Source organism: Phaethon lepturus, unplaced genomic scaffold (assembly GCF_000687285.1).
Source record: "Phaethon lepturus isolate BGI_N335 unplaced genomic scaffold, ASM68728v1 scaffold21640, whole genome shotgun sequence".
Classification (NCBI taxonomy): domain Eukaryota; kingdom Metazoa; phylum Chordata; class Aves; order Phaethontiformes; family Phaethontidae; genus Phaethon; species Phaethon lepturus.
Window position 1 is genome coordinate 6,675 of NW_010511492.1, and position 15,903 is coordinate 22,577.

A 15,903-nucleotide genomic window follows, 5' to 3' on the forward strand; every position below is an offset into this window, starting at 1 on the left:
AGTTGGCTATCAAGTTGGTTTGGTTTTTTTTTCTCCCCTGCTTGCTGAGTCAGTGTGAAGGAACTACAGACTTCCCAAACCCTTGTGTGTTTCTTCCTAAAATAGCCACTTGCTGGTTGTTTTAGTCTCTGTCTTCGCTAGGCACTGGATGATACTCTTGGAGTTGGGAGGATGGGAACAAGGACGTCTCCAAGCAAAACAGTGTTTTCATTGGCCTTAGAACTCCAAAAGGGAGGTGTGCATAGACACTGGTGCTGGAGTGTATGATCTGTCCTATAGTACAGTGATGGCAATTCAGTCTCTGACTTCTGTCAACACGTTCGGAAGTGAATGGACTGGATGGGAAGCCTCTGATACAAGTTTGCCCTCCTTCCTCTGCTATAGGAGTGTCCAGAGACGAAGGCTGACTGCATTCCAGTCAACAGAACTATTGCTGCTGTACCAGAAGACTATCTTATAAGTAGGTCTCTTGATTTGCCTAGCTGTTTTGTTTTCAGTCTGTTGGTTTCGTCTCACCAGGAACTGTTGATTCAGCAATACAGCTACTTCCTCATGAATAGAAACCAGGTTGTGCTATAGTAAGGGGAGGTGTGGTGGTAATGTGCTTTCTCTTCAACTTGTGGAACAGTAGAACAACCTAATGCTCAAAGCCCAGACCCTAGGACATTGCTCAGGTGTCCTGGAAAAGAGTGATCATTTGAGCTGCTGAAATAAATAGCTCTTGCTATATCAGTGAATCTTCCAGGTGGCATCTTTGAGAATACTGTTCTTTACAGTGAATCTGTTCACTTATTAAAAACTTGCTGTTTTTTCCTCTCCAATATAGGATCTCAGTCTACCCAATGGCACACCTGTGGACACTTCTAGCCCAGCCTCTTCCTCATCCCTCCTGAACAGACTGCAGCTGGATGATGACTTGGATGGGGAAACTAGAGACCTCTTTGTTACTGTTGATGATCCCAAAAAACATGTGTGCACAATGGAGACATATATTACATACAGGGTTACAACAAAGGTACAAAGCAACATTCTCCTTTCCTAGTACTTTTTATTTTGGGGAGGGTTTTTTTTGGTTCTGGAGGTCTGTGACATGCATTGTATTTCCTTATCTTAAGGACAAGAACTTAGTGTTTGAGTACCTTGTGAATGTGTTGGAGGTGTGACTTCTCTTAACAGAATTGTTACTACTTCAGTATATGAAACTATGCAAAACTTTTAACATGTCAGCTTAGATTTTTCTGTCTCTGATGCTTAAATAGAACTGTTTGTAAACTTGCAAGGCCAGTTTCTTTCATTAACTTGAAAGTTTGTTCATATAAAATAATTTGACACTCATTTGGTTTGAGTTACCTCCCCTGAAGGGGAATGTGCCTTCACATGAATGTTGTTGATTCGCTGTTAATTATCTCACATTTGTGTCTACCCTTTTCTGAAATGTTTCAAGCCTGTTGCTTTAAGTGTTTACCACACTTCCTCTATCAGCCACTTACTTAAATAATAATTTTGATCTTCAGCTGTAAACTAGCTTCCATGCAACTGTTGGTACAGAAGGCTGTATAAGCTGCTGCTTAAAACTAAGAATGCTACTGCCTAGCAAAAGAAATATGCTGAAGTTTTTTTTTTTTTCAACATGTGTTGTAGTTCAATCATTAATGCAATCTAATTACACTAATAGGAAAAGTGATCTGAAAAGTCCACTGCACTCACAACTGGAACGTTGATTTCTGTTAATGATCTGAAAAGTCCACTGCACTCACAACTGGAACGTTGATTTCTGTTAATTAGCTCATTCTCGTTAGCATCAGCTCCTAGGTGATGTTGACATCTGTTTTGGGTGCTTGTAGCTACCTAAGGCAAAAAGTGTTTGCTAACTTCACTAGGAATATACTTGATCCACTTGTCTAAAAAGATTAACAGTCCTCTGGCCTACTTAGATGGCACTATATATTGGAGAGAATATTTTCCTTTGAGATAAGGAAGCCTTTACAGGCCACAGATAACTTTTTTCATAATGTCTACTTCAAAGTTCCACTTTCAGGCTGCACAGGAGAAAATGTGGCTTCTCTAAAATAGTAGCTACCTCTTACTGTACACTTAACGCAGGCCTGTTGTTCTTTGTTGCTCTAAGTGTCTTAATCTTGCAAGAAATGCTGTTATCTTAACTAGTAGAAAATGCTAAGTAGTATTGTATGAAACTTTTCTACTTGGAACAACTTAGCCTTCAGCTGTTACACAATCATAAGGAACAGGAAGCACAAAATGAGATGCAACTTTCCACAGGCCAATGGCTAAAATTGACTAAAGGTATTTCTCCCTTAAATTAAGACCCGATTATTCTGTCAAGATAAAATATCTCTAAGCACCCTAATAATGTTCCTCTACTTGGAAACCCATGTTCGTACAAGGATTCCCGTCCTTCTGAAAGCAGAACTCTGGAATTTGGGTGAAGTATTTACTGTATTTAGATTAGATGTATTACACAACAATGTCTTTTTTTAAGTTAAAAAAACCTCATCCTGCACTTCTGATTTTGCATATCTACCTACCTGTCTGTTAATACGTGTTCTATTTGGGATCTCACTGTAGCACATGTAATGCTATGATATAGCAGTTTTATTACTATTGTGAAACAGTGCATAATTTCTTTTTATCAATCACCATGAAGCCTCACCTTTTTGTGTTTCTTATTCTTGTAAACTTCTGGCTAACCTCTAGGGTCAGCACCTCTAGCACTATCTACCATTGTTTAAAAAACAGACTGACTGGAAGACTAACAGTGTTCATAGTCTGACTTATTCTTGCCATACAAACAAGGCCTTGTTGATTCCAAACTAATGGCCCAGTCAGCCATTGTAGCTGAAAGCAGTTATTAAACATGTCAAAAAAGGTGCACAAGAAAAATCCCTAGACAGTGATGGGGATGAGCATTGATGCTTGCACCTCCAGGTTGTAGGTCAAAGTTCTACAGCAGACTTTGCTCCTGCCATCAGTGTAAGGCCACACCTTTCCACCACCTCCCTTGCAGCCTTGTGTTGAGAGAGGTTTGAGACCTGTGAAGGGCTGAAAGGGTCTTTCTGGTGGCTCTGGATGAGGAGGCAGGAATGGCTGCTTTTTTTTTTTCTTTCTTTCTCCACTGAAGAATGCTACTGGAACTTCAAAGGTTTGGATAAGCATAGGTCCTAGAATAAGTTATGCTGAAGACTTCCTTGCTGTGAAAGACAGTATCACTAGGTGAAAGAGAGGAATGTAATTGCTAGTGCTGTGATGTGTGCTTGTGGCTCTGACTGCATGCCACTGTAGGGAAGAGTGTAACCTGACCACAGTTTTGTTTGTGTTGTGTGGTCTTTTTTTTCTTTCTTTAGAATGGTCCTTCATCGTAAAAGCAAAAAAGAGAAGTCATGCGGTATGCCCCAGACTTCTCATCTGCTGATATCTTTGTCAGCAGGTGGTGGTGGCTGAGGAAGGGTCCAAAACTATGGCTTACAGGGAACCTGAGAAGAAAGCTTAGAGTTTACTTGGTCCTGCTTGTGCCCCTGCTTCTATAGCTTCCTAGTAAGAGCCAGGTAGCATTCCCTAGCCTGTCTTCTGGATGAACACATCTAAAGAATGTAATGGGAATCTCCAAAATAATGGGGACAGTGATTCAGACCTGGCTCTCTTGACTCTTTCATACCCCGTTTTCTTCTTGCTAACAGCAGTTTTCATATACAGGGAGGCTAGTGAAACCAAAAAGGTGGGTGAAACTTGTGCTGGAACTTAATTGGCATTAGCTGTGATGGTTGAAGTGTCTTGGGTGTTCTGATGATACACCTTTGTGCTCTTCAGATAGACTGATGTGCACCCTAGAGGGATTTTATCAAGTAGATAAAATCCCTCTAGAGGAGCAAGGGGGAAAGTAAAGCTTACCCTTACGTTATGTAGTCATCTCTCCCAAGGGAAACATAATTAAATGTACTTCTGGCTTCACTTCTGCTGTACTTTCTAGGACAGCAAGACTGCCTTCTGTGCTTTTTCCCATGGATGTCTGAACAGCTGTGTGCCATTCCTCAGAGTCGTGCAGTTGCTCTGCAGGCTTGAAGGGAGAGGCTTTCAAACCAGTCAATACCGAAGTGGAAGTCTTGTCTTGTTTTCTTTTTCCTGTCCTTGTCCTGCTTCCAGTGCATGCATTAGGTAGATTAGCTGAGCACATGAAACAGCTTGATCCCTAGAGAGGAGCAGGTGTAAATGCTATGATCTCTTTTTCAAACAGGCTAAACTATTTGTGGCAAACAAAACTATGAACTGCTAAGAACACTAACCTTGCTCCCTTCCCACCCTCTGCCATTCTTCTCTTTCTAGTTGAAGATTTTGCCCCAAACTTAAATAGTAACATGGAGGGGAATCCACAATCATGTGTAGTGAGTAAGAGACTAGAACTAGGGTACAAAAATACTTTCACATAGCCAAACCTAAAGCTAGCCTGTGATGACTGCGAACTCCTTTCAGGAAAGACAATCTTACACAAGACCAAGACTTGGTGATTGTCTTAATATTGCATCAAGTCAAAACTATTCCAACAACAGAGGTAAAAGTGTCTGTAACCCTGCCTACTCTCCAACAAGTAAAACTGAGCCCAGAATACTGCAGTGCTGACTTAGTGGAACTGTGCTGGAGTCTTCAATAAATCTCTGGAAATGTCTTGCCGATTTTTTTTGGCGGGGTTGAGATCTGCCAGGAGAAGGAGGAATTCAGCTGTGTCAAAAACACAGACATTTCACTTGCCATCCCTTGACAGTGGCAAGACCCTCTTCACTTTTGTGTGCAGTCTGGAAAAAATAGCTTGTGCTAAGCTAATGAAGAGTTTGATCTGAGATCCAAATTCCTTTAGCATTAGTGAGGTGTCATTAAAACCTTGAAGGGCCCTTATGTTCTGTCCAAACAGTCTTTGAAAAGCTTATTTGCTGTCTAGATTTGACAGCCCATACAGCAAACAATGAAATGATGATGGCTATGATATGTTTTCATCTGCCTACCTCTGAGGAACAAAACCTGATATATGGAGAACTTTGCAAATCTGCTTGTGATATAAAGGCAGCAGGAGCTACTCTCATTCACTCGCTGTCTGATCTCTTTCAAGAAGCCGTTACCCAGTGACAGACAGTTCACAAAAGCTCTCCCTGCTACTAAATCATTACTTTTTTTTTTTAATTTCAGGTCATGTCCTGCAAGGCTGAGATAAGCTGCCCTATTAGCAGAACAAAGCAGTCAGCACCACTGGGCTGATGAGGGCTGTCTACATGTGCATGAATTTTCTTGTTCTAGTGTAATGCTGTGCATTCTCTTACTCAAAACAAGTGAAAATGATTCATATGAAGTCTCAGAAGTTTCACGTACGGTGTGGCACTCTTAACATGTTAAATAAGCTGGTGTTACTGTGAGTTGTAGCTGAGTAAAGCACAAATCTGTAGTAATAGTATGCATGAGGTAGTCCCTCACCTACAAACACAACTGCTCCACTGGTGAGTATTCATTATGTTAGTCCATGGACTTAATGTGTACATCTCTCAGAATAGCTAGCAGGTCAAAGGAGGAAGGAGGTGAGCTTGATTTCTTCTTTCCTGTCTCTCTATGCCTTCCTTTTATAGAAACCAAACCATTTAATAGGTAATATCACATTAGTATGCTGTTTATAGTATACTAGAGCTATTGTTCTGTTGATAGTGTGTTAAGACTGATGGCTTTCTCCTAGAAAGAGAATTCTGGCATAGAACTTGTACAGGATCCACAGTGGGATAATCCACATTGGTGGGAGTAAAGTGCAGTAACTGAAGAGTTAGAGCTGTCCAGAGAGCAAGTGGAGAGGTAGATTTCATTGAAAGGCTGCTAAGTGGCTCTCTCGAAATCTGTGGCAGTTGCTCGCAGTCTGGAAGTAAATACAAAATCTCTGCTGGAATTTAGCAAGCAATTGTAGTGGCTAGGAGTAGCAAAGCAACCTAGTGCTTGACTCAGAGCCAGGTCAAAGCTAGGAGAGCTGGTGCATTCCCGAGAATGCAGTGGTTTTGATGTCTAGCCGTAGACATGTAGTGTGCTGGCTCTGCAGCATCTCCTTCATTGCAAGATGGTCTTGATGCTGCAAGTACCTACGTATAGCTCTCTGGGCTTCTGTGTGTGTTGTGCTTCTCAGTGGGACATAATGATAAGGGACATCTACCTTCCAGTCAGAGCTATCGCAATACCAGGCTCTTCAGGAGAGAGTCCTAGTTGGTACACAGTTTCATTAATGCTTTTAGGCAGTAGCAATACGTGCTGTGCAAGCAGCCCCATGCAGTCAGCTTTCCAGGCAATGGACTGTTCGAGGATTGGATAAAATATTTGCCAGCAGTTTCTCTGCATACTTACGTTCTGTTCCAAACTTGTAACGGCAAGTTTAACTTCTTGCCCTAAAGGATGAAAACTTTAAACATTTAATTTAATGTACTTATATCTCTGATTAGGCATACACAAACTTAATATAAACAAACTTGTTTCTTCCTCTCGTAAATCAATGAAAGCAGCCCTCTGGCAAACCTAGCAATGGCTTATGCTCTAATCTTTTATCCTTGAAGGAGTGTAATAAGCCTGTCACATCTGGAATACAGTGGTGAAACGTTTTTTCATCCATGGTTAATGCACCTCATAGAATAAAGATGTCATTGAATATCTTTGCTTTTAATTGTTGATGGCTGAACTAGTCTTGTCTTTGGAATGAAGTTTTCATACAGTCTTCCCCGCAAACTTGTAACTGCCAAGAGATTAACATGGTGGGCAGTACTCTCCTTTCCACAGAATTCTCCCATAAAGTTTGTCTGAAGAGAGCATGTAATGAAGTACATATAGATCTTAAGAACGTATCAACTTGAAATAATAACTTTTCTTATTGCTGGCTTTCCTACTACTTGAAAGGCCAGAGGATCTTTCTCTCATGCTGGCTGCAAACATGATTTTGGGGATAGAGTCCCTGTGCAAGGCTTGTCTGACTGCATTTGCTGCTAAGGTCTGAAGTGAGAGGTTTTGGTGCACGCTGAATGTATCCTATTCTTCTTTTCCAGACCACACGAGCAGAGTTTGATTTGCCCGAGTATTCTGTCCGCCGGCGGTACCAAGACTTTGACTGGTTGAGAAACAAGCTGGAAGAGTCTCAGCCAACACATCTCATTCCCGTAGGTAGTAAGCAAGAATCTGGTGTTAAGGACTGTGTCTGTCTTCTAAGGGTGATATATTGGTGGTATGTTTCTTTAGATTTAAATGCTGGATTTCATTCTTTTCTGGTATTTAGATTTAAACACGGTACTTCATTCTCTTCTAGTGGAGTGGGAAGGGCTTCTCATTCTTGACTGATTATGAAGCTTTGACTTTTCTTGGGTGGCACACCTCAGAGGTGAGCTTTGGCAGCCTCCTGTAGGGCAATATGTGCAGTGGCTACATTTCTTGTGGCATGGATGGAATATGCTTCATCTGTTTGCTGAATTATTACATCTAGATTTCTGAGTATCTGAGGCTTCTGAAAAGCCACACAGGTACTTCAAGTCCTAGTCTCAGTTAGTTTTCATGATGGCCTTTTGAGCTGGTTTTAAAGACAGTATTTTAAAACTTTGTGCTGACATTTAATAACACAGACCTAAAAATCTTTGCATGCCTTCATTAGGCAGAAGTTTAGCTAATGAGATCAGCTAAACTACTGCACCCCTTCTTGTTGCTGAAGCCAGCAGTCTGACCACCTTATGTGATATGAAGAGGTTGATACTGATCTTCAGAGTCTGTTTTTCATACTGTAGAAGATGTGAAAAGGTAGAAAGCCTGTGAGGTTACCACAGTCAGCTCTTTTGAACAAAGAAGTTCAAAAAGGCCTGTAGGAGGTGAATTGTTGGGAAATAGCAACACTGCTGGCATACCTCAGCTTGCCCATCTGGGATGGGGGGGGAAGTTTGTCTGCTCTCCCTCCCTCAGCAAGGACTAGGCTGTGTGAGAAGTATTCAGTTAGGCTCTTCCAGGGTAGAGAGCTATTTAAGTCCTTGATTTTTCTGGGACTTGCTTCTAAGTGGAATAATAGCTCCGTCTCTAAGATAAGAAATACTTCACACAATCATGTGACATCACTAACTGGCAGCAAATATGTTTACTGAGGGGTAGGGAGAAGAGAGGAGAGAAAGAGAGCTTGCTGGGGTAAGGTGGAGTCATGAGATTAATGTGTTAGCTGTTCAGACCCTCTTTTCTCCCTCTCTGTTCTCTGAACAGCTGGAACTATTGAGGTTAAGCTTCTACAGATTTTTGAGTCTACTAACAGCCTGCTAGTCCTGCCTGAAGGCTGCAAGGCAATAAATAATAGTCTAGTAGCAGAAGGTGAGTCACAGCCAGGAAATCAAGCTGCTTTGCTGTGACCTCAAATTTGTTGTACACAGAATGGCAAATTTGGCACAAGTGGCTCTAATACTGGATGTGAAACTGGCTGCAGAACGAGGCAGTCTCTTAAATGCCTCTCTTCTAGAAAATCTGGAAGCATAAGGCTGTGCTGCCCTCTTCTATCTGTCTTTGCACGAGTTAGCAGCTACAGACTTTCCTATTAATCTCCTCCGTGCAGTGGTATGGTGGGGAGATTCCTGAATGCTTTATGTATTTATTGCCTACAAGTAGATGGGGAGTAGAACCTAAAGGTGGTTTTGAGCCCACTGTGACTCAAGGATGTTTCAAGCCAATCTAAGAGTATCTGTAACTGGAGATACTGCAGTCCCTGGAGGACTTCTGCCTAAGAAAATACTGGAGGGGAGTTGTCTTCCTAATCTTGGTATAGTGACTGTGTCTAAAATCTTCCTGTAACAAATGATGTGTCTTCTCAGTGCAACAAGTCGTGATAGCCCATACTTAAGAGCCCAAACTAAACTGAGTATGGGTTCCTTTTCCTCTCTTTGGTCACTGATTTTTACTTTTTTTTACATGATGTGAGACTTACTTTAATCAGTTCTTTCAAGCAGTAAAAATGCTCTCAGATTTGTCTCGAGACTAGGAAGATAAGCCTAACATGGCCAAGGATCTTGTCTTTAGATGGTGATGTTTGGATACTGGAAGCCATTTCTGACTACAGTGAACACTGCTCACACGTCACAGCAGGAAAATTAGACTAAGCTGGAAGACTATAAGGTAGATAAGTAACACACAGTTAAAGCAGGATATCAGTTGCTAACTCTGTGTACTGACTACTTGGACTGGACCTCCAAAGGCCTGAAATGTAAAGGACTGTAACTACTGCTATAGCTAAAACCGTGTTAAATGGCAGAAGCCTGTAATAGAGGTGCAATAGACACCTTCTGTGGGTCTCAAATGCTCAAACTTTAGGGATTATTCAGTGCCAGTTTGCATGGTTCTTTAAACTAGTCTTCTAGCTTGTCCTTTTCCCCCTGCATATGGTGCTGAGGTAGTGACTTCCTAAAGCAGAGAGTCCCAGCTAAAGTTTACAAAGCAAGGGCAGAGAGTTTGTTCCTCCCTGAAGACTACTGCACTAGGCATTATTCTTCTGAAGAAGGCTAATTAGAGTGTACCTTACAATGGTTTAACTAGAATGACTGATCTGAATGCTGAGCATAGTAAGTCTTAAATTATAAGAACTAAATATAGTGGTCAAAATGTAGCTGTGTTGCATCTAAGTCATGCTGGATGGGTTTTTTTAGGTGCAATCTTCATGTACATCCCACATCAGCTACGGTATGATGGGAAAGACATATGCATACCTTTTTTTTCTTTTTCTTTCAATTACTTTTGTCACAGATTTCAGGTGATAAAGACTCTTTGCAGAGGAGAATCCTGATTCCTGAATTAGGTGAAAATGACTGTCATTGCTAGCCTGAAAGTAAGCAGATTATCTGTCTGTGTGGACTGTTTCATAAGAATAAAATGCAAAGCACAGTTTTAAAACTTATATTAATCTTAGAGTCCATGCTGTCCAGAGAGAACAAAAGCACATCTAGTGGTAGAGCTGAGACTGACGATGATAAAGCTTAAAGAGTTATCTTCCATCTGAAGCAGTAGTTTGAAGTCTGGAGTCTTAGGTGTAACAGGAGGGGACTACAGAACTAGCAAGTCTGGAGGCAGACTTGGGTTTACATGTTAAGCTGAGCTACAGAGATGAACTGGTGGAGTAGAAATACGAGTAAGATGAAAGAGTAGCTTTGTTATCAGACCTTTGTCACTTACAGAAACATGCTCGGGAATGTTGACTGCGATAGATGACCGAGTGTGCACGTGCCTCAGGAAAGCTCCAGCCTGGACTACTTGACCATTTGCTGTGTCAAGCCTGCTCATCTGTCTTTGCTCAGTGTGGTGCTATCACTAAGACTCCACAGAAGGGCCCTGTCCAGGAGCTCTAAATTGCTCAGAATGGGGTGTGGGGAAAGTAAGTAGAATTATTAAAGTTTCTGAGTTTCCTTGGAGTGAGCAGCCTTGCTTCAACATCGGGGTGTGTGTGCTCACGTTGCTGTAGTTGAATAGTGCTCCAGCTCTAAAGCAGATGCCAGAGGAGCTGTACTTAAACATGGATAGCAGTAGCGGGGAACACCCTAAGCTATGCTGGAAGTGCTAGAAGTTCTTAATGTGAGTACTGTCTAGGCTTCACTGGTGTGGCCCTCAGCTGAAGCCACTTAGCGGAATTGCTAGCATTAGGCCAGACCAGCTAAAGGATAGTTCAGAGCAGGACTTGCATCCCATCTGATGTATGGTTCCCATTAGCAAACATAACATTTCAGTTCCTGTTAAGACTGGAGTTTGATTGCTTCATATGTTTCCAAATAGCAGAAGCATGTTTTTGGTCTTTTAAATCTTGTGCATTTTGCTTGTCTCTGACAGCCTCTTCCTGAAAAATTTGTGGTGAAGGGTGTTGTTGATCGCTTTTCTGAAGAGTTTGTGGAGACGAGGAGGAAAGCGTTAGACAAATTCTTGAAGAGAATAACCGATCACCCGGTGCTTTCTTTTAATGAGCACTTCAACGTATTTCTCACAGCCAAGGTAAGCCAGTAACTTCCAAACACAGTCATTGACAGGCACAACAGAACAGGCACCTTTGCAGTCTCTTTTGAAGTGAAGGTAAAAAGGCATTACTAAATACTAAGTTCTGCAGGTCAGAACTTCCCGTAAAATACCAGAGAATTGTTTGTTACCCTGAATCTTGTGTGTGACAGACCTGTGTGTGACAACCATATGGGTTCCCTTTGCTAGAAGGAAGGGATAGTCTGCAGATTTACGGATTCAGTTCTCCAGACCTGCTTGGTTTGTATTCCTGTGTCTACAATATACTCCTCTGATTCACGAGAGGTTCAGAATTTACAAAATTGTAGACTTTTTAAAATACTCTTTTTTTGGAGGAGGGAAATGGGGGAGGAGAGAGATCTCACACAAAAGCTTGCAGATTTCTTTACTTTTTTCTTGTCTTTGCTTTCTTTACTGCTTGCACTTTTTGCCCTCAAAACTAAGTGTGAAGACGTCATTCTTGTTTGTTCTCGGTCAACAACTTCATGCTCATCTTCTGCGTGACTCATCCAGCAACAGTGCAATTTTCTTTGGCTGTCCTTTGAACTGCATTTTAAATAAGACTAGAAGGACCTACAGTCATGCTTGGGTTTGACCTGATAGATGAGGAGAGCTGTAAAAGCACGTCTTTCCAATGTCACATTATGCTAGCTCACTCAAATGTGACACTTAATTTGAGCTTACTTCAGCCTCATGCTCTGTGTGCTGGTAATGTGAGGCTCAATCTTCAGCTCCCTTTTATTTGCCCTCCATGGTGAACTTAACCGCTGAAACAAACCAGAAATGCAGAATTTCTTTACCACCTTGGTAGTTAAATGTCAGATAGCTTTGTTCTGCTTTTCAGCTGTCAAAGCATGTTGCAACTTTCTTGGCTGCCTAGCTGTCTTTTCCCACCCCTGTAAAATGAATGGTAAGAGCTTTATCCACAGCCCTGGGTAGGGCTTGCCTTGGCATAATACAGATCATCCAGGAAGACTGAAGGAAAAGGGCATATGTTCTTCTGGCTGTCTCTAGTGTTAGAACTTGCTGTATTGTAGCAGTGAGGTGTCAGTTCAGTGTGATAGGTCTTCAGAATTTAGTTATTGCAGAAAGTCATTAGTACCTCCTGGCTGAAAAAGAGAAACCAGCCTTTTTTTCAAGTTCCCTGTTTGGACCAGTAGCACACCAGAATGCTTGAGAGAGTGAATAATTTTGATTTAAAGGGGCTTTTTCTGATCCCTGCTTGCAGGTAGTACTTAGGATAGACAGAAGGCAAGAGTCAAGGCACCACTGCATTTAAATGCAAACATAATTCAAAATTATAGTAGCTGTGAAGATGTCAGGTTCTCCTAATCAGACTTACGTCTGACTTTTACGTAAGTACTTGGAAAGAATACCATAGTACATGTTTTGAAGATGGCTGTTGTATTTTTTTAAAGAACACTTAAGCTTTTAGTCTAATCTGTAATACCAAGTCTTGATTCTTGACCTCTATAGGTCTACTTGGTTTGAAAACATCTCTTCCTGAGGCTGCATAGGATAACCTAGTTATAGCTTTTAAGCCCGTTTTGAGATGTTGAATAGTGACCCCTGCTGGAAGGAGTAAAATGCAAAATGGACGGCAAAAATGGCTAACTAAAACCATTTTTTTCTGATGTGCTGTCAAGGTGAAATCTCCTGAAGACTGTAGGTAAACAACCTTGTTAACATAGGTGGTGTGAATGCTGATTTATACAAAAGTGTAAAGTGTTGGCGAGGAAATTTAAGCTTTCTGTGCAAGCAACATGGCTACATCTGGCCCAGCTTGAGCTGTAGTCTGTCTTGCAGAGAAGCTGTGCTAGTTTCCCCATACTGCGCTTTTTCTGTGTACAGTCTTCCCCTGCCTCCTATCTGACCACAAAACTGGTGTGAAGAGGCTGCTGACCAAATGGGCATGCAATATGTAGTGCTGTACTAGGTTCAGAGCCAGCTGGTGCATTTGCATAATGCTGGTATTGTGGGCTATGACTTAAAAGTATGTGTGGATGAATGGCATCAACAGTATTGGTGGAAACAGAGCTGTTAATATCACAATTTCCCTGGTGACAGTACAGGAATGTGGGAAAGGCCAGCTATACGCAAAGGTGGACAGGTTACTCATAATGTACTTCACACCATTCTCCTGGATATCTTGTCTCCATCTAGAGGTAGTCTTGAAACTGTGCTCAGGCTGTATAACTTTGTAATTACAAAGTGATGTTTTGTCCAAGGCTTCATGTCGCATGTAGTCTCTTGCCTTCACAAGATTTGATCTTGACTGGAAAGTATCCTGCACTGTATTAATTTTCCAACGTGTAACTGAAGTATTTGTAAACTATGGTGTTTTTTTTTTTAACTGCCTAGGATCTTAATGCCTACAAAAAGCAAGGAATGGCATTGCTGTCAAAGGTGGGGGAGTCTGTGAAATATGTCACAGGAGGCTACAAATTAAGAAGTCGGCCACTGGAGTTTGCAGCCATTGGGGATTATTTAGACACATTCTCTCTAAAGCTTGGTACCATAGACAGGATAGCACAACGGATTATCAAGGAACAGCTGGGTAAGGACACAAGGTGCTCTATTGTAATACTTCAGTCTGAGTGCTCTGTATCTTGTTCTGGTTGATGGCATGACCAGCATAACTTGCATCAATGATTCTGGCCTGTAATGGGCCACACGCAGAGGAAAATCTAATGCCTCTTGTAAGCTTAAAACAGGCCCACAGCCTAACACAGTATCTTATCTTAGCTCAGCTCTTCAAATTTTTTTTAAAGTCGCTCTTGTTATACCAGCCTACTTTCTCCAAAAATAACTCTAGTAAGAGACTTTTGGGAGGGGGGAAATACCTGTGGATCCCATCTGGAGGAGTACAGATGCAATTCCTAGGTGAAGATAAACCTTTACAGACCTGTCTTAGCAGAACCAAGTTTTACATACATTTTTAAAAAAATGACATCATCTACTGCACAGATGTGTCTTTGTATTGGAAACTTGTAGGAATGGTTAGTTAAGCAGGAGGCAACTTGGACCTGTCGCCTGTGCAGTCATATTGCTCTGTCTATTAAGATGCTAATGCAACATAAGACTTGACTTCTGGTGGAGTTAATGTTTGCCAAGTTTGGTGCATAGTTTCTCCTGTTTGGTGTGAGTGTTTGCAGATCCTTGTGCCTCGCTTTTACTCTGTTATCTACTTTTCCATCTGCTTCTTGCAGAATACTTGGTGGAACTACGAGAATATGGACCTGTTTATTCAACCTGGGGAGGGCTGGAAGTTGAGCTATCAGAGCCACTGGAAGGGGTGTCTGCCTGTATTGGGAACTGCTGCACAGCTCTTGAAGAACTCAGTGAAGACATGACGGAAGACTTCCTGCCTGTGCTTAGGGAATATATATTGTACTCGGAGTCGATGAAGGTAAAGAGCCCTGTGGCAGAAGATACTGTTATTGTGTTTGCATGGAATGATGTATCAGCAAGTTCATTCTTTCTAACAGTGAGAAAGGTTGGTGGTGGGAAAAGTACCAAGTAAATAATACCTTAAGTAAGAGGATGTTCTCATAATCAAAACAAAACTAGGTATGTTTGGTAACAGGGTACTGCATGGGTAGCATTATCTATCTGCTCTGCTAATTCAGTCAAGCTAAGGTCAGTAATGCTAGGGTGCATAGGAAGTGATGAAGAGTTGCTCCTTCATCGGAGTGGCAGGTGGTACTCTGTAGGAGACATCCTGTGGCTGCCTAGAGTCTTCTCTTTGAATTGTTAGAAAGTCAGTTGTGGCTCAGTTCCTCACTCCTGGGTGACTGTCTGGCCCTGCAGAAGAGGTAGCATTAGCAGCTTTATCACTTGTATGTAGCAGGGTTGGGTGGCTCCTTTCAGAACCGCGTGTCCAAATGACAGACACTGCTTCCTCTCTCATTCCCATACCCTAGTCAGGATGTGTCTGTTGTAAAGTTCTGTTAAGTTCTGCATACCTAGTAACTGCTTAAAGATGATGTTCTGTGGCTTTTAATCTCTGTAAGAATTTGATATCTTACTGGTTATGCAGATGTAATAAAAGCTACTTCAATGCAGTTTTTATTCTCTTGAAGTTAAGGAACATTGGTAGTCAATCCCATTACATGGGGAAAAGAATTACTGAGTTAACTGCACTGAAAACTGAAACCAAGGACTCTAGTTCGGCTGTTAGAGCTTTTCCCCACATGCCCATGGTACAGTATGTATTAGCAATCCGTTTATAGGGTACTAACATACAAATTCCTTCTGAGGACTTTCCACTTGGAACAACTGTTACAAGGCTATCTTATGCACTCCTTTAGAGATCTAACAGCCTGTTTTAAATTTACAGGCTGAACATGGTAGTCCTTCTCCATCTTAACCTTAGTCATCCTTTACTTCTCAAATGGAGAATTGAAACACCTACTTGCAGATTTCTTTTTCCAGCTTCAGATGGCTAGTTGTATGGCTCCTGTTTTGGCTGGCTGAAGTATTCTTGCAGAAGGCTTTGCACTAATTCCCTGAGTATACTCTTTGCTCTTGTAGTCTGATACTGACCTCAGCATAAACGAGGTGCATTTTCTTTACAGGACTATTAACACCCGAGTATTGCTGGAACACACTTAACTGTAGCTGGAAGCCTTGGTCGAGGGTGTTCAGACTTATCCTTATTCTGTAGGAAGGGGCGGGGGTGTACTTAAAATAAACAGAGCATGAGGCTAGTGTTTAAACCCTTTAGCCCAGAACATCTGGCTTTTGAAGCTACAGATGCCACGGCCTAATGGAGATGGCATCGGAAGTGGCAAGCTGAGTTGAGAGGCGCTTTTCACAAATGTAGTGGGGGAAAAATTTTTTTAAGCTAAAAAGCAAGTGTTTCTTGAGCTG

At 41.7% G+C, this 15,903-nt stretch overlaps 1 protein-coding gene across 1 annotated transcript; it reads left to right on the plus strand.

The window, feature by feature from the left end:
- Window positions 1-826: 826 nt before the first annotated feature.
- Window positions 827-14,527, plus strand: SNX30 (sorting nexin family member 30; the record flags this gene model as incomplete). The annotated part of the gene is made up of 5 exons (XM_010284229.1): window positions 827-1,015; window positions 7,068-7,178; window positions 10,852-11,010; window positions 13,393-13,588; window positions 14,241-14,527. Coding segments are annotated over 5 exons (942 nt in total), but the record flags the coding sequence as incomplete, so codon positions are not given.
- Window positions 14,528-15,903: the final 1,376 nt, after the last annotated feature.